Raw genomic sequence first — 27,742 nt, forward strand, 5'->3', positions numbered from 1 at the left:
TAGCATTACAACTATTAACTTCTTTATATAACATAACAACAACAAATAATATTAAATACTTTTTAACACTAGCAAAATAGGAGTAGCAAAATTCCGTTTCAAATTTGTTGCCTCTTAGTCAAAAAGCCAGTATTAGCCCGAAGCTTCATGTAATGATCTCCGTTCTTCATCAAGAATAAAGAGACCATGGCCAGGTGTCCAGATCGCCTGAAGCATGAAGGGTGAGTTTGGAGTAATTATAGTTACTCATTAACAAGAGTTTGCAGCTCACAGGTGTGCCTTGTGTGGGTGTATGGGAACAAGGTAGGCTTTTATGCCCAACCACTACTTCCTGTACTACACTGGGAAGAAAAATTATCATATCGCTAAATGACAAACATCATCGAAAGGATGCCTTTCACTTGGAGTGTATTTCTTCAATATTTTACAATTTCCTACTGTTTCAAAATGCTTTATTGAAGCAGTTACAAGGTGAAACATATCTGGGAAATGAATCATCGTATCAAAGAAGGTAACAAAACTAGTTGAATTGTTGTCTTGAGATTTGACTCATGGACTTCTTATAAATTCCTATATCCTTAAATAAATTCCTTAAATAATCTTACTCACTTTCGTGAGTAAGATTATTTAAGGAATTAAAGTAATTTGGGTAGATATTTCTTTTAGATATATGGATGTAAGTTATATTTTATTTAATTTTTTCTTAATTAAAATATAATAAATGTTTTTCAAAATTTCAAAAGAAATTATTACACCTTTTATTATTTAAAAGCATGATAATACAAATAAAATAATTTTTTTTTTTTTCAAAAAAAATATTGTGATGATGCAATGTATGGTTTCAATGTAGGTTGATTTCTCGTTTAGAATGTTGTTTTAGTTCGATATTAGGATGAATATGACGTCACTATCGTGCAACGTTTACTTAATTTACACGTATTATACATGAAATTTCGTATATTTTTATAGGAATTAATTCTTTATTTATATTTTATTTAAAACCAATGTTAATTATGTGAAATATATTAATAAAATGTTTTCAAAAAGTAAATAATCTATCTTTTATTATTTGAAATCATAATAATACAATAAAATAAGGAGATTTTTTGTAAATAATATTTACGAAAAATCTCCTTATTGATATAGATATTGTAATTATAATACAATATCTATTTCGAAAGTTGGTTGATTTCTCTTTAAGAAGTTTCTTTTAGGATAACGATGACATCACTCATACTGTCACACAATTTACAGTTGTTATTCATAAAATTTATTAAATTTTTCTTAGGGCTAATTATTTAAGTGATATATTATTTAAAATTAATTCGTAACTCCTAAAATATTTTTAAAATTAAAAATAAATAATACACCTTTTTTTGTTTGAAATCCTAGTAATACAATAAGAGGAGTTTTTTTATAAATATTGCCGTTACCTAGCCATGACTAGAGCTTTTTAGCTCAATAACACTACATCCACACAGATTATCTTCATTCAGATGACGGGATAAAGAGTCAAGGACTCAGTCCATCGCCCAGTTCTTTTAAGAATTAAGAACTAAATGATAAATGATATAAATGATATTTTCATTTTCATTCATATTACTTAAACTGTAAATTATTTTCAATTAAATTATATAGTACTATACTATAGCTGATATTTTCATTTTCAATCAATTGTAGTACTATATTTTCAATTAAATTATAGTACTATATTTGTATACAATTTTTTTTTTAAATGAGGGTTTTATTCTTGGAAATTTTATCTGTAGTGTGTGATTCTGTTCTGTTCAAAAATATTTTAATAAACATCTTAACCTTTTATAGATATTTGAGTTGTAGTGCTCATTAAACCTTATGTTTTAATAATTTTCTACTTTGCACATTTAATACTAACATATAGAAAGGAACAGCCACATTCGGCGACGAACTGATCCACAGAAATCGTGTTCACATAGCAGAATCTCTGTAGTCACACAGCTGACCACAGAGTAAGTGGTCGATATGGCAAGCGACCACTTTGCCCGAAATCTGAGCTTAGAAAAGGAGAGAGATGTCGTTGATCGATATAATGCATATTGGCAAGACAATTAGTTCCCTTCAAGGGGAAATGCAATGTCTTTTATGTTTCGTAGTAACTGAACTGGATCTGGGTTATAAACTTAAGGAGACACGTTCTCAAAAGAATTTCAAATGTGGTCAGTAACTAAATGCAAATACTAAAACTTGCATAACTGACCATGATATTGAAATTATTTTGTAATTATCGTTATGCTTTCAGAGATTGCATTTGTTTCTATAATCCTCAGGAAGAAAGAGGTGGAAAGAATAATGTGATTTAAAGCAGGAGTAAAATAGTCCTAATCGGAGTGGCCAGTTATTTGCTATCAACATCCGCTCGAACCTGCTTTGGGCAGAAATGATCATTTGTCTTCTATCACCAACATTGTATGACTGAATACGGAAATTCACATCGATTCTCATAATACGGTGGTTTCTATTGAATAATAATGAAAAGAGGATCTTATCTTCATGCCTAAATGCATTTTTTTCCCCTCTGTTACTGATTATAATTTTCTGGTTGTGCGCATGTTTCCTGTGAGTTCAACGTGGGGTCTGAAAGATAGTGGAACCAGCACCATAATACGAGGCACGACAAAAGGGCGAAGCCAATAAAGACACTAAAGAACTGTGACAGAGAAATAGACGTGCGGTAATAGTCAAAGTTCGCCTCATGCTCCCTCCCTACCCCCTTAAACAATGCGACAATGAATGTGGAAATCGTCAGCGGTGAAAAACGAGGATGACGAAGGGGGGGTCGGCATGGAAACGATAGAGAGAGAGAGAGAGAGAGAGAGAAGAAGTAAGGCCAGGCAACTTTCCAATGTTGTAACTGCACCGTCGATTGTCGAGCCAATAATATCGGGCGTCTCTGTAACCGGCACCCTTCCTGCCGACTGCGCTGCTTTTTCAACCTGTCCGCGTCTTATTAATCCGAGGTGACGGAGAAAAAGGCCTGCCCTCTTTTCTCTCGGTTGTGTGCCTTCCCTCGGTGCGCCTCACGGGCGATTGCACTACAGTCTGGGACACCCTCCAATGAGAGCAAGTTGAGAGCCAGACGATTGTATGTTTGCGTCTCGGGGGGTCGATATGGTTTCGCTTGTCAAAGTGACGGGGGAGTCCAGGTGCGGGAGAGCCTACGGAGTGCTACGAACAGTAACGAAGAGGTGTCAAAAGTGGGATAGAGATATGGATAAAGATAGCGTTTAGGTCGTACGTTCGCGTAATAGTTTGTGTGCGTGCGTGTGTGTGTGTGTGCTTTACGTGTCGTATTGAAGGTCGCCCGTAAAGGTGACTGCGATATTAGCAGTAGCACATACGGAGCAGGGGGAAGGAAGAAGAAGACACCCCAGTAGTATGCTGTTTCTGCAGCTTCAAGACAATTCGGTCGATAGTTGAGTGACCTCAGTCCAAACGAGGGTCTTACTAGACGGCGCGTGCAACAATTAGCGTTCCTCCCCCTCCTATAAAATCGATGGTGAAACTGTGTGTGTGTTCTTGTACGTGGCCGTACATTCACGTCCGAAGCGGTAAGGACTAAGCATCCGCCTCCCATTTTCGTCTGCCACTCGGAGATCAATAGCTCTCTGCCAGACGGTGTGTCGACATTTATTACTGCAAAAACGGAAGAGGAGAAAGAGAGAGAGAATAAAAAAGAATAATAAAAAAAAATAGTTGGTGGCAGATTTCCAGCATTTGGTCGCAGGCAGGCGTGTGTGGTATGTTGAGACTGGCAGGTTGCCACAATGGAAAACAACATCCCTCGTGCTGCGAACGATCAGCTTGAATCATCCCACACCCTCCACTGTCCACTGTAAGGGAGGAAAATGTCGCCCCACGAGATACCTGCCTGAGTGCACGTTCAAAACGGTGCAGGACTCTGCAACCAAACCGCGAAATGAAGTTACGGAGGGTTGTGCGTACTATTCCGCTACTTCTGTCGGCCACGTGGCTAACGGTCACGGCAAATTTCCTAGGGGGACTGTTCAACCCCCAACAGAACTCGCCAGATCCCTGTTACGATGAGATTGGCAATCCTCGCCGCTGCATTCCGGACTTCGTAAACGCCGCTTTCGGCAAAGAGGTGACGGCGACTAGTGAATGCGGCAACCCCCCAACTCGTTACTGTGTTCCTAGTGTCAACGATAAGGGAGATATCATCCGTAGCTGCGACATTTGCGATGCAAATCATGTGACCCGCCGGCATCGTGTGTCCCACTTGACGGATCTGAACAATCCAAACAACGTGACCTGCTGGACGTCGGCGCCGTTCACGCACCCGCAGCACAGCGTCAATCTGACCCTGAGCCTGGGCAAGAAATACGAACTGACCTACGTCAGTATGCAGTTCTGTAACGAGAAGCCCGACTCCATGGCGATTTACAAGAGCATGGATTACGGCAGGTCGTTTCACCCTTTCCAATTCTATTCGACCCAGTGTCGGAAGATGTACGACAGGCCGAGTAGGGCCGTCATTACCAAAGCCAACGAGCAAGAGTCGCTGTGTTCCGATGCACGTTCCGAGGTCGAACCCTTGACCGGTGGTCGCGTGGCTTTCAGCACGCTGGAGGGCCGACCGTCGGCATACGACTTCGACAACAGCCCCGTGCTGCAGGACTGGGTCACCGCTACGGACATCCGAATCGCCTTCCATCGATTCACCACTTGGTCGTCAATCGCTAATCCGACGCTAGCTGTCGAAAACAGCACGGCGGAAGACACCTCCGCCACCCCCTACTACTATTATTACAGTGTGTCCGACTTTGCTGTCGGCGGCCGCTGTAAGTGCAATGGACACGCGTCGCGGTGTGTCACGAAACGGGACGGAAGCCTTGTCTGTGATTGCAAGCATAACACCGCGGGAAGAGACTGCGAGAAGTGCAAGCAGTTCCACTTTGACCGACCGTGGGGTCGAGCTACGGCACACAACGCGCATGAGTGTATCGGTAAGTTTGCTCGATTTATTTATTATTTATGTAGTTAATCATTAAACGTTAATTACCGGTATCCGTTGGTGTGTTGTCACGCTTTCTTGTGACCTTTCGTCACACGAGAGGTGACCTTTCGTCTACTCGGTTGTGTTTAAGAATGCTTATCCTAAATTAAGGCGAAGACAATATCTGTTACAGTCCACTGCATCACATCATTGTAGCTTCCAGCATTGACAACAAATGCAACACATTGATTAGCATTAATCTCTTTCCCACCATCCAATGTAATCCTTCTTCCTTCCAGTTATAATGTCGCAACTTAGTTCTGCATCCAAAGAAAGTGTCTGTGAGGAATGGGATTTCATTTAGTAGAGTTTTAATTTAATTCGTGCAATGATTTTAGATAATCGTGGCTGCGTGAATGAAAAACGTCTAGAAGCTCTCTCTGAATCTGACGAAAGAGCAGGTCAAAAATCTGTAAAAAAAACTGTCATCAAAAATATTGTAAATTAAATAACATTCTCTGAAATCTATTGAAAGCCAAAAAAAAAGGGGGGGGGAGGTAGAGAGAAGACAGCAGCTAATAGAAAAAAAAGGGAAACGCGTCAAATTACATAAAAATTGGAATGAAAGAATAATTCTGAAAGGGAAAACCTTGATGGAATTAACGTAAAGGAAGAACCGAAATCAGATAACATCAGAAGCGATAAAATTGACCTCTTGTACACGGAACTAAGCCTTTTTCAAAGCCCATTTCATCTGGGCAACTATTTATTTTATGCTTTAAGAGAAGAAAGAAAAAAAAAAGAAAGAAAAATCACCTTTCTGCATGTGATACTGGAGCAGCAAGCATTATAATTATGCCTTTAAACCGGATACGATTACTGCTTGTTGTGATAATGACTTCCTATCTCGCTCTTCACATCTAAGATCATGGACGTATTGGCAAACTTCACAATTCACGTCTGTAATGTTTTTTTTTTTTAATTTATTTTTTGATTTGACCTCATTTTGACCTTTTTTATCTTCGTTGTCTCTGAACATTTTTTGAGACATTCATAATTAAGTCGGTTTTCAAGTCAATTACAAGAGACACGCCATCCAGGAACTGATTACTTGCGATTGGACTATTAATCGTTTTTATTTCCGAAATGCGATTAGCTTTAGATCAGACGAGTCCGTATCGGTGATCACAGAGGGCAAAAGGTTAGACATTTGCCAGCACAGCTGACGTGTCGTTAAAAAAAAATAATAATAAAAAAACTGAAAAATAAAAAAATATATATAAGTTGCACTTTCACCACCTTTGTGACCTTGCAAGAAACTACGGAGTATACAAGAAGGAAGGGAATATTTGCTGCTGATTCCCAAGGTATTTCCATCCATACTACGGGAATTATTCCGAAGAAGAAACATTCCTTTGATCGGATTTAATATCACACAAAATTAAGCAACAGAAACTCATCATTCTGACACTCGTTTCCCAAATAGCCACTGAACGAACATTTTGCTTTTGCTAAACTATTAGAATCAACTGATTCCGATATTTCCAATTTTGCACGCATGCGTTTCCATTCTGCAGACTGCACGAAGGGGTTCCATCGTAGAGTTAATCATTCGGTGCACCGAATACCATTGAAGTGTGGCCACTGAATTCTAAATTCTATTTTAGAAGAACGGAGTGCCGTCTAAGTTGGAAAGACTTGGTTTCGAACCCAGTTTACTTTTCAACTGAAGGAGAGTTGAAACATTCAACTCCCCTTCAGTTGAATGTTTCAACTGGGTTCGAAACCAATGTTTCAAAAGTTGAATGTTTCAAATGTGCCATCCCCTAATCGCATAAGGGAATGGCACATTTTTATGCCAAAAACTCCATCCAGCATATTCTATCCCCTCATATAAAGCGAAACCGGCCGGAGAGCACACAATGATCAAACAGGATGTACCCCCCCTCTCCCCTCCCCTCCCGAAGTCTGTTTATTTTGGCGTAATCTTAAATATGAACAACATTTTAGTTATTTTTTTTTTGTTATTCCTTTAAAAATTGTTTTAAAGTATCAAGCAAGAATTGCTCGTCTAAAGGAAAGTAAAATCAAACAGATGGATTAACTCTGTTCTTTTCTTGCAGAATAAATGACTGTTGCACATATATTTTGAGAATAATTCTTGTCAATATTAAGTTTACTAACATTACTTTGTTTCATTCACATCGCTCATTCAAATTGTGTCGTATACTAATAGCAGGCATAGCATTACTTGTTAAGCGACTATATTATCCTGGATGCCATCCTAATCCCTGTTTGGGATTAGGATGTGGTCGGAATTCGACTGGCGAAATGCTCTTTACAGAGAGAGTAGATATGAAGTAACATAATCCAGCGTGATCAAGATTATTCAGAATTCTAAAACAAAAAACGATATCACATAATAAAGATCACTGAATATACATTGAGCATTTCTTTCTTGCAAGCAGTATTAGCTTTGCAGTATTACATTTTAAAAGGCCCAAGTGATAAATTTGACTTTGCAGTTGCGCACATGTTTGTCTCCGTTGGGCGTAATAATGGATTTTTTTTATAACAAAAACTTTCCACATCTTAAGCTGCATTTAATTGATGCAAGCTTTGGAGAATACGCATTCATGAAATGGGATTCATCTGAAAATTCAAGACCGAGTGGATTCGGTGTATGTTAGATAAATACGAAACGTGTCCACAACTAACCACGCTATTGTGAACAGGCCTGCTGAGTTAAGAATGCAAAACAAATTATAGGGCCGAAGCCAAATACCTCACGAATATGAGGATCCGATAGGGGGGACCCATTACCAAAATCCTTTTTTGTTAATAGCGTTGATGGCAACATTCAGTAACTCCATAGATCTGAGGTTGGTTCATAAACTGTTTACATTTAAATTTTCTTTAAAACTAAGGGGGGGGGAAATGTGCTAATGAAAGCTTTTGTTATGATTCTAGATATGCAAGCCTCTTTTTAGAACAAGTCGGTTATTGAATTCTCTTTTTAATATTTCTTGTAAATAGATTGCTGTGTGAATAGTATTCTGTAATGTGAAACAGTAAAAGTTCTGATTTATTTTAATTTATTTTTCGAGATTTGACTCCTACTGATCGATGTCAGAATTTTTAAAGAATTCTTGGGTATAGTAGATCGCTTATAAAATATAAAATTTGTTTATTTACAGCGCAAAAGTCAAGCAATTTGTTTGCAAAGAAGGCTAAGGACTGCTAATTTAATATGCTAGCAAAATTACTCGTTTCGAAATAGTCATTATGATTGTTATTATATATAATTATTAAAGGTGTCAAAACAAAAATAAATTTATATGAAAAATTTAAAGGTAAAATAAAATAAATAAACAAACAAACTTAACATATTTTTTATTTGTTTATTTATTTTTAACTTTGTGATATAATTTAGAGGTAGAAAAAACTGAAGCGTTTGAATTTTTTGACAAAGGAAAGAGTTCGGGGTAACTAATAGAAGAAAGTGTGCCATTTAAAGATGACTCTAAAAGTTTCGGACGTTAAAATGAAGAAAAGAAACTGACACTGTAGTCTACTCATAGAAGAAAAAAAAATAAAAAATTGGAGGTTTAGAATGTATCTAGAAAACACTGTTATTTAGCTTGCTATTGATATGCGTGTAACATTTCCTTCTGATTAGTGGGATCATAGGATAGGCCTATGATCCCACTAATGACACAGGTTTAATTATAACATTGGAGTTCCAAATGCTGTGATTATAATTCAGTTCATCCAACTCTATCAAAGAGGACGACTGTGTTTACGTAATGGAATCACAGTAGTGGAGAAAGTTTTTTTTTTTTTTCTCCTAATAATTAGCGTACTTAATAAGCTTCGGTGTTGTATTTTTATGGGATAATATCATATTTAATTTAATTAGTTTCAGTGCCATTAATATAAAAAAAAAATGCATGAAGAGGCGCCAGTTTATAGAATCCATGAACTACGGACATGTAACGATTGCTCAGTGTGTGAACCCCGTTACACGAAATGACGGCCTCCCGTGGGTGCTAATTACAGTCGGGAGATAGCAGGCGACAATCGTAAAGTATTTTATGAAGTTGTGTTAGAACACAGAACTTAAAAATGGGAATTGCTGTCTGGACATGTATCAGCATTACAGTTAGGAAATAAAACTACAGACAACGATAGTTCTGGACGATCTTTTAAGAGAGTTTGAGTCGACAATTACCAGCGCGATAAAAAATAAACTCAATTCAGTAGAAAAATCTGGAATTTATAAACTTAAAAAAAAAGTTGAGATCCGTTCTTTAATATAAAGAAATGATGAACGCAGTCCATCTCCTATATGATTAGATTGCACATGATATTCCAAACATGGTGAAGAATCAATGGACAAGACGTCAATGGAAATGAATTAAGTACAAAACTTCAGCTAAGCTGCTTGCGTATTTTGTTCTTGATGATGTAAAATGCGCAGACGTCAACAGAATATGTTGTCACCATGGAAATACGAAGGTGTAATATCACATATGTTCATAGCAGTCAAACAAACAAGTCAACATCATCACGAAACATGGGCTTATTGCCCGTTGATGTCCGATGCCTCCTTAACTATCTTCTTCAACTTTTTTTTGTCCAGTGCACAGTGTTGCAGTTTCGGTACACCCATTCCACACCAGTCCTTTATGTCGTCAATCCATTCTCTGTATGGTCTACCTCTTCTGTTTACACCTTCCATAATACCAAACATGAATGTCTTTATCTTCCGGTCCTCACTCATTCTGCAGATGTGTCCGAATAATTGCAGCTTCCGTTGTATAATCTTCTGCATTAGATTCTCTTTTGGTTATATCTTCCGATAGAGCTCTTCATTTGTGATTTTCTGTACCCATCCTATTCTTAGAATCTTCCTGTAACAAGTTCTTTCAAATGCCAGAATTATTTATCTTGATTCCTTATTTATTACCCACGTTTCAGATCCGTACAGTACACCGCTGAAGATACATGTTTCCAGTATTCTTAGTTTTGTTTGATCACTTTACTTTTCCAGATGTTATCCATGGCCTTCAGATTTGTTCTTCCTTTTGCAATCCTGATCTTTATTTCTTTTTTAGTCCAAATCATATGTCATTTTACTTCCCAAATATGTGAATTCCATCAACTTGTATCTTTTGTTTCATGTCTTCTCACCAAATACCATTGTCTTTGTTTTTTCTAAGTTCATACCAAGTCCAAATCTCTTCCCTTCCTCATCTAACAGTTTCAATGTTTTTTTTTTTTTTTTTGTAGTTCTCTTTCTTCTTCTTCCATAATAACAATATCATCTGCAAATCTCAGATTGTTAATTCTCATGCCATGTACCGATATTCCTTTTGCACCTTCTTTCATTTTATCCATTGCTCTTTCTAAATGTGCGATGAAAATGCTTGGTGATATTGGGTCCCCCCTGTCTAGTACCTCCGCTTGTTTTAAACCATTTTCCCCAAATCATCACCTATTCTAACTGCTGCAACTGCATTCTCATAAACATCTTTTAATATAGCTATTAGTTTTCTATCAATTCCATAAAATTCTTGCACTGCTAATGTCACGTTCTGGTTGATACTGTCAAACAAGTACAACTGTTTTATTCTCTAGAGTACTATTAAATTTTAAGAGTCCTGGTTCGAAGTATTGTTTATCCTAGAATTCTCCTCTCAGGCAAATGTTGATTAGCAGCAGTTGATTTTAATTTGTAAATGTGAGTGATGAATGCTAATGGCAAGTATCGAAGCAGTAATTCAATGAAAAAAATTTAGAAATCATAAAACTAAAGATAACTTCAGAGATTTTGTGTATTTTCATAGAGAGGGCGTTTCTGATGTACATGGAAAGTTCATTTGGAAAGATGAACGTCGGATATCTTTTTATGAGAAATTTGATACCTGAAATAGTTCTCTCCAATAGGCCACTTGTTTCATATTTCAATTTGATAAAATTTTAGTTCTGTACTTAGGCGAATTATCCTGCTGTACTTTCCCCAATAGTGTACTGATAAGCCTTAGATCAGAAAAGGACTACAATCGTAGTCTAGTTTCCAAGGGTGAGTTAAACATATTGATGCGCGCGTGCGTGTGAATGGGTGAAAATATGTTTGTTATTGCATCTTGAGAAAAATGTCTTAAGATATCCACAGCCAGAGTCGACAAGAGGGGGATTTGGACTCCAGAAAAAAAAAATTCTGTTTATCCCACTCCATCTTTAGAGAAAGACAAAAGCATATGTAACATATTAAGACCCATGCCCTCTTCCGAACTGCTTGTAGCAGCTTTCTCTCCTCGGCTCTTTCCACAGCATCCCCATCTCTCTCTCTCTCTCTCTCTCTCTCTCCACATCTTTCGATGTGATTAGAGCCCATAACTGTTGTCATCTCACGAATGCCCTCTTCCGAACTGCTTGTAGCAGCTTTCTCTCCTCGGCTCTTTCCACAGCATCCCCATCTCTCTCTCTCTCTCTCTCCACATCTTTCGATGTGATTAGAGCCCATAACTGTTGTCATCTCACGCATACTAAAATGAATTAATTAAATAATGTTATTAATTAAAATTAATTTCAGTCTCTTCAACTGTTTTTAGAATATTTTTCACGGTTTCTTTTTTAAATATTAATTCCCGAAGTCACCTACCACTAAATGATTCTAACGCAACACTCAGTAGTATACTTCGAAGCTCTAGGCTGAAGATTCTTGACGATTTCTTACTGCATAAGAAGCCTCTCAACACTTAAAAAAGTCGATATCGTGACTTTATTCTATTTATTTATATTTATGCAAAGTTTCAATTTTTTTTTTTTTAACCACATCTCATAACACACCATACTTTGGCGATGGTTAGAGAGAGCCATGGGACGAGTGTAGCAGGTCTGAAAATTTCATAATTTTAGTTGAAAAGTCGTTATAATCGAACGTTCCTCTCTACCACAATAGAAATAGAATGTAGATCTTTTCATTCATATTCTGATAGTGTGTTTTAGTCAGGAAACAGAATCCTAATGTGCAGAGTCTATATCAAATACGCACGAGCACTTTAAAATTTAAATCTTCCTGGGAACTAAACGAGAATAAAAGACAAATTAGGTTTTAATGTATCGCTTTTATAAAAAATAAGTGAGGTTTAGGATAATTTAATATGGGAAAAAGCTGTATTGTTTCTAAGGAGTATCTAAGAAAGCCAACTTAAATTAAGATCACACACAAAAGTTTGCACACTCTTGCCAAAGATCGAGTTTGGTCAGTCAGAAGAGTAATGTACAATCTTGGCTCTTTCGCTAGCCAAAATAATACAAATTGTACGAGGATTTTTAATTAATTTTTATTTATTCTACTTAGAGCCGGGGTATCTCAGTCGGTTTCAAGTGATGCCCTTCAGATGAAAAGATCTGAGTTGGAATCATCTCTAGGACGCAAAGAACTTTTTTATTAGGACTTTTCAAGTGAAGGTGAGTTCGGCAGCAGGTTTTTTCTCTCTTTCAGAAACTCTGGTTTTTCTTCCAGCTTACAGGCAAACTGGTCAGGAGAACACACGCAATTTACACACAAAATATGCTCATAGGATTAACCACCTTATCGTGGAATCATGGACACGAAAATCCAAGGATAAATTGGACGATTATGGTCGTTTAAGATCATGTTAAGAATCGTAGAAGAAAATCTATTCTACTTTAACCCTAATATTTGATTATCGGTAATAAGGTCTGATCGAAAATAAAAGGAGGTTGAATTTTAACACTTGACATTATTACATCTAAAATTAATGACTCTTTCTTTCCAACATTGTTCGGTTTTTTATTATACGACAAAACTAGAAAATAAGATTATCAGAAAAGCAGTTTCTGTACGAAGGATCCTTTTCTTGTTCGGTTTCCGTTATACTGAAGTTTACTTCTTGGTGCCCTCAATAAGTTATACAATCCACCAACAAAAAGACCAACCAGAAATGTTTGTGTTTTTCCCGTCAATCGCTTTCAGCTAGTTCTATGATAATGCGATTTGTAGCAAGACAGTTATTCTTCCAAGAACGCACTGAATGGACAAGTTTAATGTCATGGTCTGATCGCCTTCGCATTATAAATGTGGGTCGTGCAGATCGTGGCCGATATAAACCTTCGTCAAGTGCCTTTTTGACGACCAATAAAAACTTTCTCTAACAAAAACTTGTTCTTCGACGCTGGAGAAAAATGAAAGAAGGTTTAAAAAAAAAAAAAAAAAAATCTAAAGGATGACCTTGAACGCCTCAATAGACGCGTGCTCTAAAACGCCCAGAACTGGTAGAAACGGATACTACAATGTTAGGTAACCGTAAACAGAGAAGCCAAGCAGAAGTTACTAAGTTTTGATTCGTTATTCTCAAACTACAATTTACAGTGATAGAAGATGGCATCGGATTACAAAGAGTCCGTTTTATGGAATACTTATCCATGCATGACGAATGTTACGCCACTATCTCCTCTCCACACTTATACTCATACTCTTTTAGTATTAATGTTTTTGTATTATTTCCCTAATGATAGAAATGATCAAAGAAAGTATTAGTTGGATTCTGAAATGGATATTTCAATCCTTTCAACGTTGACTCAGCTCTTAAAACCGACAGTTGTGGGTTTCCGTATACGGCACTGACATTAGTAAAGCCGTCTCCAGACGATCTAGCAGTTCTATGATTTAACATAAAGACAGAGGAGGGGGGGCTATTAGTTGGTCTCTTTGATTTGTCTCATCGCTTACAACACCTTGAATTCAAATAAAGCATACAGTTATCATAAAGATAAGAATCTAGAATAGAATGAATGTGTTCAGATGTTAATAGGACTTTAAAGATCGTATTTCTGCCCAGATAAATCGAATTTTTGATGCTTCAACTATTTCAGTTTATATAGTGCTAGGAATAAGTTTAGTTTAATCCTTTATCCAAGTGTGAGCAAACAAAGTTTGCGCCTGACCTCTTTTGACCTCTCATTGCTTCTGCCTTTGTATCTCCACTACTGGGCCTGGCTCCCACTGACGAGACCTCAATAAAGGTCGAAACCGGTATGGGTAGTGGCCCTTGCCTTAATGCATAGCATTACACATATCCGCAAGGAGATGTGCTTTGCATTATGGGAGATACTGAGATAGGATGATGAGAGCTTTCTCCACCTTTGCAACGAGTTGCCTGGTGTTGCACTACCTTACCCCAGTCCTGAAGATACTTTCAGGCGCAAACTTTGTTTGCTCACACTTGGATAAAGGGTTAAACTAAACTTATTATAGTCTAACCAAGTAAAAAATAAACTCTCAATAGTGCTAGGAAGACTATTTTGTTTTAGTTGAAGTCACGGTCGATCGAAGCAACCATTTTATGAACATATTTATGTTAGCTAACTGCGTATACTATTTTGGAGAAGGAACAACCTGATTTTTTGGAAAATAAATCCTACCTGTCCCGACCTTCGCAACACATCGGCTAATGGACCTTGAGTTAAAAATCCATAATAAAGGTTGATCTCCTAAACTGGATTCGAGATAGTAAGAATCTTTTACGTCAGTGGTAGTTGAATTTCATCGCTCGATGGTAAGCCCACCGCTGTGTTTATTGTAGGACCACAGTATCTTGAAAATGATCCATGTTTGGTCTCTACCACAGTTTCCAGATTATGTAATCGTTAACCCTATAGTACTAATGTGCTATAGGCTTACACTATTTCGTGGTGAGAGATTATCATATATAAAAAAAAAAAAATTCCTGTCATCCTCCAATGCAGGATGTAGATTCTAGTTTAGGGAATGGGCAATTGGAAAATGCCTAAGGATTTTGACACTTCACTATTACTAATAGCATTTATTCAAATTCCTGGACCGGTATATGATTGGGACGTATTTATGACTGCAATCCATGTGTTTCGGCAAATTGAAATACGTATTATAATTATTAAAAAACTTATGGATTTAATTTTTTTGATCAAAAATGTAAACTATTTTGCCCCGATTTCTTAAAGGGGGATAAACGGACCCATCGCTTTCTCTGGATGTGGGTACTTTCACTAGTATAATGACAAGAGTTCCCAAAAGAAACGACACCATCATATCTATCCGATAAGACATCAATGACCACTTAATTTAATGCTTTTTTTCAAACAATCAGTAAAATATCATTCGATCTACAAAGCAGATTTTCCGGGTGATATATTATTGGAAAATTAGCGAAATATTTCATACAGTGCATAAAGATACTTGCCACCACTGGCTACTTCAACAGTCAGAACCCATAATTCTTGGACAATACGTACATCTTCGAATAGATAAATGTTTGAGCTAGTATGTTGTCAAAGCTTTTAATTATACCTATAATAAACAAATAGTATAAATTTGATTTGTAACGAAACAAGTTATATTCATAGTAACGAATGCAGGATAATTCTCTGCCTGTATCTCCATAGGTATCACTTACAAAACATCTTCCATCTGTCGCACTTGACAAGTATCTTTTAGCTGCTCCATAATGTCAAATAATTTGGATATCCGATTTAGAACAGTAAAAAGAGACAAAAGAAATATCTTCAAAGATGCAAATGTCTTTATATTGTCATTCTTATTAGTTTGACATCAACTTAAGCAAGAATGACCAACTATAGACGTGTTGGCTAAATGAATCTCAGGGATTTGCAACCACAATACTTGGCTCAATTCATTACTAATACGATCAGATCTTCTTCAGCTTGTCTGACAGTCTTCCCTTCGGCTAATCCCAATGACTGTCGTCTGATATACGTTTCTGAATAGTCGACATTATCGTTCGTCTGATCGGCAAACTCTTGGAAACCCGGGTGGGCTCGGAGCTCGTGTGTGTGTTTCGAAAACTTCAGCGTTATACGTTGCATAACGTCCGCAGTCATTCCACGGGAACAGAGGTCAAACAAGTGGGATTAGTCGTTTCTCTTCGCGAACAGTTTTTGTCCTTTAATCATCGGTCTACAATATGTTGAACAGGTAAGACGGTACCTTGAATATTCAATTAGAATTAGTGATAGGAAAGTGTTGCAGAAGTGTCGCTCGTGGTCACATCATTGTTGATGAGGACTGTCAATTGATCGGAGAAAAACACCTGCTCTTACTCGGTTAGGAAGTTAGTGCCGCAGTGATCATTATGATGATAGACAGTATTGATTGTATGTATTTTAATTAGTATCGTAATTCAGGGAAAATATATAGATAGGTTTATTTTTATTATTTAACTTCTTTTTAAACTCGTCGTCTGAACAACTTAGGTATAAGCTTTTATGTCCTGCGACTGCTCTGAAGATGAGGTTGATCTTTCCATCTTAGTCTTGGACGTCTCTTCTTCCTGTAGGTTTATATTCTCGTGCTAATTTAGGAATCCTATTGTTATTCATTCTTTCTATGTGTTGTAGCCAATTTTGCTGGCATTCTTCTATTTCTTGTATGATGTTTTGTATATAAACTTTCTCTTATTTCTCTGTTTTTCTTTTTATCCAATCTAGTGAGTCCCGGAAGAGGTCTTAGAAACTTCATCTGTGCTGCTTCCAATCTTTGTTTTAGAGTCCAAGTTTCACTTTCAAATTTGAGATGTTTTAGAGGTCATGCAATCTTAATTGAGTTTCTTTAGTCATTTGTTTACCAAAATTTTTTTTAATTATGCCAATTCATTCTATTGTAAATTTGTAGTCTTGCTTTCAATTGTGAATCAGTATTGTATTGCGAGATTATATTTTCCAAGTATTGGAATTCTGTAACTTGTTTTCATATTTTATTGTGAAGCATAATTTTGACTCTATGAATAATGTTTCCACACATTGCCATAGCTTTTGGTTTTGTTTCAGAGATTTTCATTTTAAATCTTTTTGCTATTTCATTTTAGATGGTTGTTGCAATTTGAAGTTTATCTGTTGAATTTAAAATTAGTACTTGATCAGCTGCATAAAGAATTGTATTTAACTGTATTTTATTGGTTAGTTTGAATTCCATCTTTGATAGTCGTTTTCCATCCTTTTAGGATTCTGTTTATATAAATGTTGAATAGGATTGGGGAGAAGCCACAGCCTTGTCTTACTCCTTTATTTATAGTTATAAGTTCTGATAATGTTCTACCTGCAAAATAGATGCAAACTTTTGTTTCTCTGTATAGACTTTTTATTGCTTTCATTAAATGAAGAGGTATTTTTTCGTCATGTAATATTTTCCAGAGTAGATTTCTGTTCAAGTTATTTTATTATTTTTCGTAGTTAGGTTAAATTCCTTTCTTTTTTCTATGATGTGTTGCAATGTAAAAGAGGCATCTGTGCATCCTCTTCTAAAACACACCGTTCTTCTTCTAAATAATGTTCTGTATGTTTAATTAGCCTGTTCTTTTAAGATGTTTGCATATAATTTAGATGCTCTTATTAAGAGAGTAATACCGACCCCTTGAGACATTTTTTTGTGAATATTTATTACTACTGCAGTTTCCCATTATTTTGGGATCTTTTGATATTTCCAGATATTATTGAAGTGATTAAGTAGGCTTTCTTTTAAGCTATTGTCTGCATATTTAAGGAGCTCAACACATTCAGGCCCGAGCTTTTTCTATTTCTTGATATTTTAAATTCTTTTTCTAATTTTTCCATTACTATTTCTGTATTTTTCTGTATATTGATATCTTCAGTTTTATGAGTTTTGTCACTGTTTCCTATTCTTTGTTTTTCATTCCACAATATTTTATAGTGTTCTATCCAATCCTCTTTGGAAATTAGATTATTACTTGATTGGTCATTTTCTGTTGTTTGTAATTGCGTGAAAATTTTAAAACTTATTCTTTGTGGTCCAGTGATATCTTCCTGTAATGATTTAATATATTCACTCCAATCTTCTCTGCGTACACTTCTGAAAAGCTTTCTGACTTCAGCCCATAGTTTCTTATATCGTGTATATAGTCAGCAGCGTTTTTGTTCTGCAGATAGATTTTAAAAGCCTGTTATCATTCCAAGTTATGAGCCATTTTTTTTTGTTTTTCCGTGATTTGTATCCTAAACTTTCTTCTGCTGCTTTTAGCAAAGTTTTTCCAGTCAGTTTCAATATTCTTTTATTTATTTATTTATTTTTTTTTTTCGAAATTACTAAATTGCAATGTGGAGAAATGATGAAATTTCGTAAGGATTGACTATCGCTTTAAATACGTAACCATTACATGATATTTCTGTGATTCTTGTCTTTAAAATCTTCCGAAATTTTTGTGTTATTTCTTCACCAAAGATAATAAATAACAATAAAAAACCAAACGAAAATAGGCAACATTCCTTCCATTTTTTTTTTCTTTCTTTTGCAAAGTGCTTTGTTCAAAGGCGCAGATGATGTAATTCTAGTCTGAATCTATGAAAGGTAATCTAAATGAAACGTCAATATATCTAGCGTCTGCCTCACTTGACCACATTGTTGACTCCTGATTCTGAATGGATAATCATCGCCTGGAGTGCAAATCCTTGCCTTTTCTCTGTAGGGTTGTTGGGTGACGTCACTAGCAACAGACAGGCATCGTTAATCTTCCCCACCATTAATACGCCAAGGACTGTAATTTGGAAATTAGGCCTAATTTTGGCTGTTTACTGTAAGGCCGAGACAGCTGTGGACCTGTCTTCGCACAGCAGACGGTCAGCTTCCCCCTGTTTCACGTGCTTCAAATGTTTTTCTCCTCGATGATGTTACGGGTGTTATAATTCATTAGCTTACTATTTGGTAGGTGCGTTCAGTAACTTTGTACACGTGCCTTGAGATAAAAGAAAAATAAAACCAAATACACCTTCGTATTTTAAAGTGTCCATCAGTGAAAAAGCTGGAAACATTTAAACGACAGTCATTTCAGTTTCAACTATTGAAATTGAATGCTTTTGTGTTTACCAATACTTAGTTTTGGTAAACACAAAAATCTTTTGTTTATTTCTCAAAGAGAGTTAAAAATTTTTTAAAACACCTGTGTTCTATTAAAATCTACTTTATCGGTAAAAATTATATAAGAATTTAAGCAGCAACTTATAAGAATGATCTGTATTTCTTATTTGAATAGTTTATACACCTTTTTCTTTTCAAAATACCCAACTTAGATTATAAAATGATTCAAAGATTTTTGCAAATGGGGCAACGGATGACAATGGTGTAGCCAGTGAAGTTTTAACTGACGCTCGGCTATTGCCGTTACCAAGAAATTACCAGAGCTTTTTACAAATGTTCGCAGTTTCTGTGTAATGTTTTTCAATTTCAATATTGATTTCATTTCAAGCGAAATTGCGATTGTTTAGTGATGATTCATAACAGGAAATATTATCTTTATTGTATGTATTAAATTTTCAATTCTTTTGTACTCTCGTAGTTTAAAATTGCATGTAGAAACTCGGTTCAAATTTAATACATAGAATTAATAAAGAAAATTACTTAAAAAATTAAATGAACGTTATATTAATTAGAATCTTAATAATCTCCAAGTATATGCTCATTAATCAACGCTTTTAACGTAATATTTTTTTTTTTAAATTCTTATCAGTGATGTATAAAAATTATGTAAGAGCTATATGCATATAAATGTAAGACATTAAAAGCTATCTTTTAAGAGGTATAAATGCTTCAAGAAGTCATTATTTGATTTCAGAATTCAAATACACTATTACAGCATCACAAATATCGCATTAAAGGCATACGCCCTCTTGCGTATAAAAATGTAAATAATGATAATAGCATAGATCTAAAGTACTATCTTAAACGGATTGAAAACTTCTATTTCTTCAAGGCTCCTTTGTTTTTCTATTTATTTACAACAAATCAAACGCCTTTCTATAATAAATGGATCAACTTGATAATATATGAGAATTTTCGATCTAATTTTCAATCTTTACGGTATTGTAGCTTTGCAAGGTAGGATGTTTTATTTTTCGGTATAAATCACTGAAAGGACATTCCAGTTTATTTACAAATGGTTGTTTGTTACTATATGCTGCAACATTTTACTTTCTTTCGTGTTTATTTTTCTGTACTCTTTTCACATTCTTAAGCGGAGGACAGGACGAGTTTATTTTTCCGTTCCATGAACCGAAAGCCGTTCTCGATATAAGACACATGGCGCATCCCTGATTTAGTTTCTTTCATATGAGTCACACAACCAGTCATAACTGACTGAATGTGCTTCCTTTCTCTGTTAATAGCACTTATGAAAAGCCTTCCGTCGGAATCAGCTACACAATGCGGGAAAAAAAAAAAAAAAAAAAAAAAAAATCCGACGAATTAATTTTTTTCCTAGTTGCTGTAGTTGAGCATCACAGTTGGATTATTAAATTAATAAAGAATTAACTTCTACGAATTATAAAACAAAAAAAAAAAAAATTCTCCATTTACATTATCTTTTTTTTTTTTTTTTTTTTTTTTTTTTTTTTTTTTTTTTTAAGACTGACTTTTGGGATTATTCTTGCCTGGAAAAGAACTCCACAGTTAAAAAAAAAAAAAAAAAAAAAAAAAGTTGAATATCATTTCTTAAAAAATATAACAGGGTTATGTATACCATGTATATCGTGTGCAGATCAAACAAATCTCTGTAATAAAATCAAAAATATGAAAAGTTAAATATGTCTGAGTACACATGCCAGTCTACTCAGAAAAATATAAGGGAATGTGTAGAAAAATGGGAAGAAAAGGAACATAAAGAAATACAGATGGCTTCTCATGTTCTACTAAACCGCAAGAATCTTGAGAAAAGTAAACACTGGGGTTGTTCAAGATAACTGAAAAGTCTTCTTGCGTTGAAGTACGGTCCAGTTAAAAACCGTAGTGAATCCTTGGAAGAATGTAATAAAAACGAAAAAATAAAAATAAAAAAAGAAGGGAGGGATGCAAAACTGTGTGCGTGAGAGAGAGAAAAAGATGTAACCAACGAATACAACAACCAGCTTGTATCTTCATTTTCTAGTATACCAAGGGGGCATCTGAGACCTTTAATAGCTCGGTCATTCTCCAGACCAATAGCGAATTTAACAAAATCGAACGTAAGACAAAGTTCATCCTTAATTAAGGCATCTTAGGACTATAGAGTATTTAATTAGATACGTTTTGTGTCAGACAGTCCCAAGAGTAACTTATGACAAAGAAAAGTAATTGTATCAGTTACTGAGTTCAGTAACCGAATTCTTTCTCTCTCTCTTTTTTTTTTTTTTTGGCATTTGTGCTGTAGACAGTTTATTTATTACCATTTGTGACACATCAATCGGCTTGCTAATTTTCCGGTACGAAAAATTGTCCGATTTAAACCAAAATATAAAATACTCGACAAATGTAAGTGGTGATCTTAATTCCCAAATTTTATTCAATGGGCGTTCCATTCAGCTTAGAGCAGAGTTATGACTTTGTTATATCTAGACTCTGTAGATAAACCAAATTATTACTCTTTTTTTTTTTTTTGTAAAGTTTAGCCAAAAAATATTTGTAATCATTCTGTCTACACTTGCAACTAATACTGTCCTGGCATAGCTTTTAGTTATTCAAATTTTCTTAAAATTCTTCCACCCAGAACGAGTACAGAGGAACGAATCTAGGTACTTAAGCATTTTTACAAAACCCCAAGCTAATCCTAAAAGGTCTCAATTCTGCATTCATCCACGAAAGACTTGTGCAAACCTATAGCACATTCGTACCGTAGATGGGCTAAGGATTTTTCTTTTATTAATCAGACACACACACAATAAAATATAAAACAAATAAACATACTATGCTAGAACAATCAGATTAGTACATACACCACACTAATCTTAAAAACAACAAAACTGAGCGACTGAATATCCCAAAAAAATATATTCATATCCTTGCCATAGCATAGCGAACCCAAAATTTAATATAAACCTTCGCTAACAGAGTTCAACTCCTCTCGTTTTCTCTCTCTGTCTCTACTGGAATGTTTTATTAAGAGCCCTCTAATTTCTATTTTCAGACCAAACTAATTTACCGGCATATTTCATAAGATGCATCCCTATTTGTTTTGCATGACCTCGTTGTTCATCTCCAAACACGTTACTTGCGCACAGTTTGTTTCAGAGATACTTTTATCTTCTCTCCTTTTTTATATTTTAATAAGCTGTCCCTGTTTAGAAAGTTCTAGTAATCATCCAAATTTATTATCATTGGCTAATTTCGCCGTAATGGCAAAAATAATTCATGGGCATTTAGCTTGTCCACTCCGCCGCTATCAATTAGGACTTCCTAGAAAACAACTGGAAGAATCAGGGCAACCTGCAGTTATTTGTCTTACCGTTTATCATTAAACCAAGAACTGCGTGTCTAAGAACTCGCTTGTGATTTATTAAATTTAATATCCATCGCCAGACTCCCACGAAAGAAAAAAAAAATAAGGGCGAGCTAAATACATGATTGCAACTCAAGTCGTGATGACAAACATAGAGTTGTAAAGCTGTATTTTCTCGGAAGATGTAGAGCTTTTCTTAAAGTAATGCATGTCAATAGCTGCTAGTTAGGTTTCTCAGTAATATTCTATTTTCTTGGAATCCCCGCATAGATTTTTTTCTTTGTAAGCGTATTTTACATTTTTTCTCTGAACCTGAGATTTTTTTTTAAGTTTAACAAGATGCACAGAAGTCTCTCCCCAATTTACCTAAGAATATTTTTCAGCCATTTTTTCCTCTCGATGGTTAACCCATCACAGTACTGGTAAATTAAAAGAGTATTTACTCATAGCCACACCTGCATTCTCTTTAGCCTTTGACTTCGTTCAACAATACCTTACATGGTAAAAAAAATTATCCAAAAATAAAAATAAAACGTCCAAAGTCCGTGTGGGTGTTTCAGGCTGTGATTATTGGATCTAGTAATATCAGAAAAAGGGAGTGGTAACTCATTCTGCCCTTGGCGTTTGTTTGCTTTCGCTTTTCTATCGCGGTTAAAGCTTGACACTCCCAGTTGGTGGGAGCATAAGGGACCAGGGAATTCCTAATCGAAGCCTCACTACTCCAAGTATGTGTTCAAAGATGGAAAGAAAAAAATAGCAATAAAGTTCTGTTGCATTGATAATATAATTGGCGTAGTTCTACTCGATTGTTTCAGATTTTCTTTTGAATATATCTTTTCAATATCACAAGCTTTTACATCACTTTTTTTTTTTTTTTTAGTATTCGTGTCAATTAATTTGAAATGAGCTTCTTTCATTTACTCATCAGTCTCTTTAGTCTCCGTATTTTCGTATAACGAGGTTAGCAAAACTATAGTTCCGTTTTGGTGCACTGCCTGCCTTACTTTTGAACTAATTGCTTTAAAGTATCGCTTGTCAACTAGCAGTAAAATGTAATCTTTGTTGAGACCAACGTATAGATTAGTCTGAGCGTTAATAGCTAGTGCTGGGAAAATGCCAAAGGATTCTCGAATGGTTACAAGCCGTCTCTCTTCTCTCTGTTTTGTTTCAGAGAGACGTTTATAATTAGGTTGAGTACAAGGCTGGCCAAAACGTACAAATAAAGAAAATTCACCACATGCACGCTGAAACAATTCCTCCCCCCCAACTTTATTCATTTCTTTCCAGTTTCGTCAATGGATAAGACCAGAATTAATTTGTTTCGATGTTGTAGATAAAAAAAAATGTACATGAAGGTAGGGGAAAGGTGGACTAATTACCTCCTGTTAGCCTGTTATCGCGTTTCTGCATGTCACTTGACGCCTGTTGCGCGAGATGAAGTGGATGGACAAGCTTCTTCAGTCATTAGTTGGGTGGGTCGGTTTCTGATTCTAGAGACAAGAGAACCAAGGAAATGTTATTAAAAAAAAAAGGGAAAAAACCGTAAGAGAGAAAACTGTGGGAATAAATAGAAGACCGGAAATGAAATGCGAGAAAATGAATTAAAACATTGAAAAGAAAATTAAATCCTGATCATAGTATAGCAGTGATGCAAAGGTCAGATTTACCAAGAGAGAGAGAGGACATTTCTGATATTTACATTCAGGAAAGTAGATGGCATTGTGCCTAGAAACACGGAATAAATAGAACAGCCGTAGACCGTGCAAGGACACGATGAACGGCACGTGTCTTGCACATCTTACGTTCTCACTTAACACACAAATGGTCATGTAAATTGTATTTGGGGTCTCTTCCTGGAAATACTAGTCAGTAGGATTGCAGCTAGTAAAGGAAACTGTAGGCTATTTGCGTGAAATCCATTTGCCTACCAAAACAAGATTTCAAACAAAGGCGAGTCAAGCCAGCAGAGAAGCGAGCATATGTTTGTGTTCATAGTTTTAATTAAAGACAGTAGTGAGAACTGCAGACTGAGACGAAAGAGAAGAACACGTGGATGATCTTAGAGGCCAACGTCAATCAGCAGACATACACATGCCCGTATTTGACCGGAGTCGAGATGATGTCGTGTGCACACATAAAAATATAGTTAGCAGAATTCTACTGTCATGTTTGGGACTCGCTCGGTTTACGATCATTCGGAGGTCTAGGACCGCACTTCGGAAATATTTGGCCACAGTTCAACACATTACTGTTCACCTTTCTCATTTCCTCTCCCCCCTAACCCCTCATTCCTGTTTCCTTCTCTCATTCCAGAACATTCGTGTTAAAAAATTGCCTTCTCCTACTCACGTGAGAGGTTCAATGGCTAAATATAAAAGCCAAACATTTGCTGTGCCGTAAAAATCATGCACCTGCCATCTGAGACGTGACAGTCCAATGCTGGGAATTTCAACATTTCGTGGTTGTGCAGGGGTTTTAGGGCCCAATTATTTAACGGCCTCTCTTAAAAACTACAGGATGTATTAACGAAGATTGTTCACTTATTACAGGAGAGGAATACCAAGTTGATTATTTCTAGGCGTCATGCTCTCAGTTTCCTCGTTTGAGTTATCCTGCTTACAAAGTGTGCACTCGCGCGCAGTCGGATTCCATCTTCTGTTAAATCCACATTGTAGTTATTCTTGTTCAAATATTCCCTACTTTATTCTTGCTACTACAAGTATGACGTTAGTTTTTAGACTTCTATTGAGATATTGAAAATACTGCAAAGGATGTGAGACATCCGGGTTCCTCATATGTTGGAGACCCTTAAAATTTGGATATGTCATTTTCATATTGTTGATCTTTACATACAATTTCATTTTAAAAAAAATTCAAAATATGTAATGTTAGTATTTAATTAGTAGTCCCCCAAACTTGTAGCATCTTCTACCAATAAAGTTTAATTTAATATTCATAGTTGAAATCAGAAGCGGTTCTTCTTGATAACAATTGCTAAAGTTTTCCTTTTGGATTTATTTTATTTTTCGTATTTTTAAAATAACAATAATTACAATAAGCGTTTCGAAAATAATGTCCTCATTGTGATAATTTCTTACTCAAAGAAGATATATAAGCGAAATATAAACAAAACACAGTTTAAAGCCCGTACTTTATTGAAAATAAAGTACGGGCTTTAAACTGTGTTTTGTTTATATTTTTAGATATACAATATAATTTAGAAACACATATTGCATTTATAGACTTTGAAAAAGCATTTGACAAAGTAAAGAAACATATTATTTAACATATTAAAAGAAAGACAAATACCAAATAATATCCTAAAAGCTGTCACAAGTATATATGAAAATAATCAAATACAAATAAGATTAAATCATGAGCTATCATATACAAGAGAGATAAACCAAGGGGTCCAATAGGGATGTTCCCTCTCAGCAACTCTTTTTAATATCTACTTAAATGAAATAATAATAAAATGGAGTAAAAATTTACATCAAGGAATTAAACTTTCACCTACAGTTAACTTAAACACTCTCCTCTTTGCAGACGACCAAATAATAATTACAAATTCTGAAGATAACTTACAGAAAGCTATTTTAAATCTAAATGAGATATCCAAAGATTATGGTATGATAATATCAACGGAAAAATCAAAAACTATGGCCTTTAAAGGACAAGATCCAGCAAGAACTAAAATAGTATTAGATAACAAGATCTTAGAACAGGTGAATTCATTTAACTACCTAGGATGTATGATTACTTATGAAAATGAAAAAGATATGAACATAAAAATTGCAAAATATTTAAAAATAACAGGAGCAATTAACTCTATATTTAAACCAAACCTAGTTCAAAAACAAACCAGGCTAAAAGTATACAATACATTAGCCCTACCGGTCTTAATGTATGGACGCGAAATCTGGACAATAAAACAAAAAGACAAACAAAGATTAACAACAGCAGAAATGAAGTTTATGAGAAAAACTGCAAAGTATAACCCTATTTGATCACAAAAGAAACGAAGATATTATGAAAGAATTAAACCAAGAACCAGTAATTGAAAAAATTAAAAAATATAAACATAGATGGACGGAACACGTTCAAAGAATGAAAACAGAAAGATTACCAAAACAAGCCATTAGGAAAAAGAAAACCAGGACGTCCTATTAAACGATTCAACGATGACCTCTAAGGCCATACTAGGCCTAAATCCTTGATACGTATGATGATGATGACTTTATTTTCAAACAATTCCCCCCCCCCAAAGTTTTTAAAGCTGTCTTAGTAGAATTATTCAGGCTTTTATTAAAACAATTTTCTCACTTCTGCTTTGATCTGTTCGTCATTTTCAAAATGGATACCCCTCAGTGTGTCGCTTTGTTTTACGAAATAACTGTAAGCCTGATGCAACCGAGTCCGAGCTGTGAGGGGAGAGCGTGATACGTCTCACAACTTTAAATGCGAGCTGTTTGATAACTGTTGAAGTGGAACATTTTCTTTACTGCCCGGAATTAGCTCCATAGGACTTCTAGTTACGTTGTAAATTGAAAACACATCTCAATCCTACCTATTTTGAAAATGATGGATAGCTCAAAGCAGAGGTAAGACAATGATCCCGAAAACAACCCCAAAAAATTCATTACGATAGCTTTGAAAAATTTCTTACACAGTGGAGAAAATCTCTTGGAAGAGAGGGAGATTAGGTTGAGAAGTAATACATGAAAATAAAGGAGAGAGAGTCTTTGAACTTTATTTTATTATAATTTATATATATATTTTTTTTTTGTTTCAATGATATATCTTTTTTTTTTTTGACTTGAACTAACAAAATGATTATGCATTTATAATAGCTATAAAATGTTTAAAGCTAATGTAAATACAATATCATACTTGCATAATTTCGTGGTACTAACTTTCGTTATTAGAAGAAAAAAAAACAAAGGCTTGCAAGAACAGGAAGTAGAAAACTTGTCGTCACGTGTCTAATGAGGATATTTATTCTCGATCAATTAGAAAACTATCACTAACTTTTCCTTTATGTTAATAATAATACACTTCAAAAGCATTAGATATTTTAACGTGCAATAGTGGTCTAATATCTTTATCTTAACTCAATGAACATGCATGCCTAACATTTCCAGTTATAGAAGTGCTATTGGGTAATGTTTGAAATAAATTGAAATGATAGAAAAAAGAAAAAAGGCATGGACGGACTATTAAGCCTCTTCACCATACTCCTTTTCTTTCTCAACTCTTTTAATTCTAATTTCAATCCCGCCTCCACTTTTATTTATTTTTTATTTTTTCCCCCCTCTAATTTCATTTCTGTTATTTTCCTTTTTGGAGTCATAATATCCGATAAAAAGAAAAAAAAAGGAACAAATAGTCAGATTATATTCAAATTGCATCTTGTGTGAAATTGCTCAACTGGTGGACAGGATGAATATTTGCATGTCCTGGTACA

The 27,742-nt window shown here is 35.3% G+C and overlaps 1 protein-coding gene across 1 annotated transcript in view; it reads left to right on the forward strand.

Annotated features, from left to right (window-relative positions):
- The first annotated feature begins 2,716 nt into the window (after positions 1–2,716).
- NetA (Netrin-A) overlaps positions 2,717–27,742 on the forward strand; it is a 120,068-nt gene continuing 95,042 nt past the window's right edge. The window contains exon 1 of the mRNA XM_090404852.1: positions 2,717–5,003. Within this exon, the coding sequence (XP_090260978.1) occupies positions 3,956–5,003 (1,048 nt within the window). The 5' untranslated portion in view covers positions 2,717–3,955. The remainder of the gene's footprint in view (positions 5,004–27,742) is intronic.

The sequence above is a fragment of the Typopeltis vanoorti genome, chromosome 2 (assembly GCF_054136105.1).
Source record: "Typopeltis vanoorti isolate ZY-2024b chromosome 2, IOZ_Tvanoo_1.0, whole genome shotgun sequence".
NCBI classification, from domain to species: domain Eukaryota; kingdom Metazoa; phylum Arthropoda; class Arachnida; order Uropygi; family Thelyphonidae; genus Typopeltis; species Typopeltis vanoorti.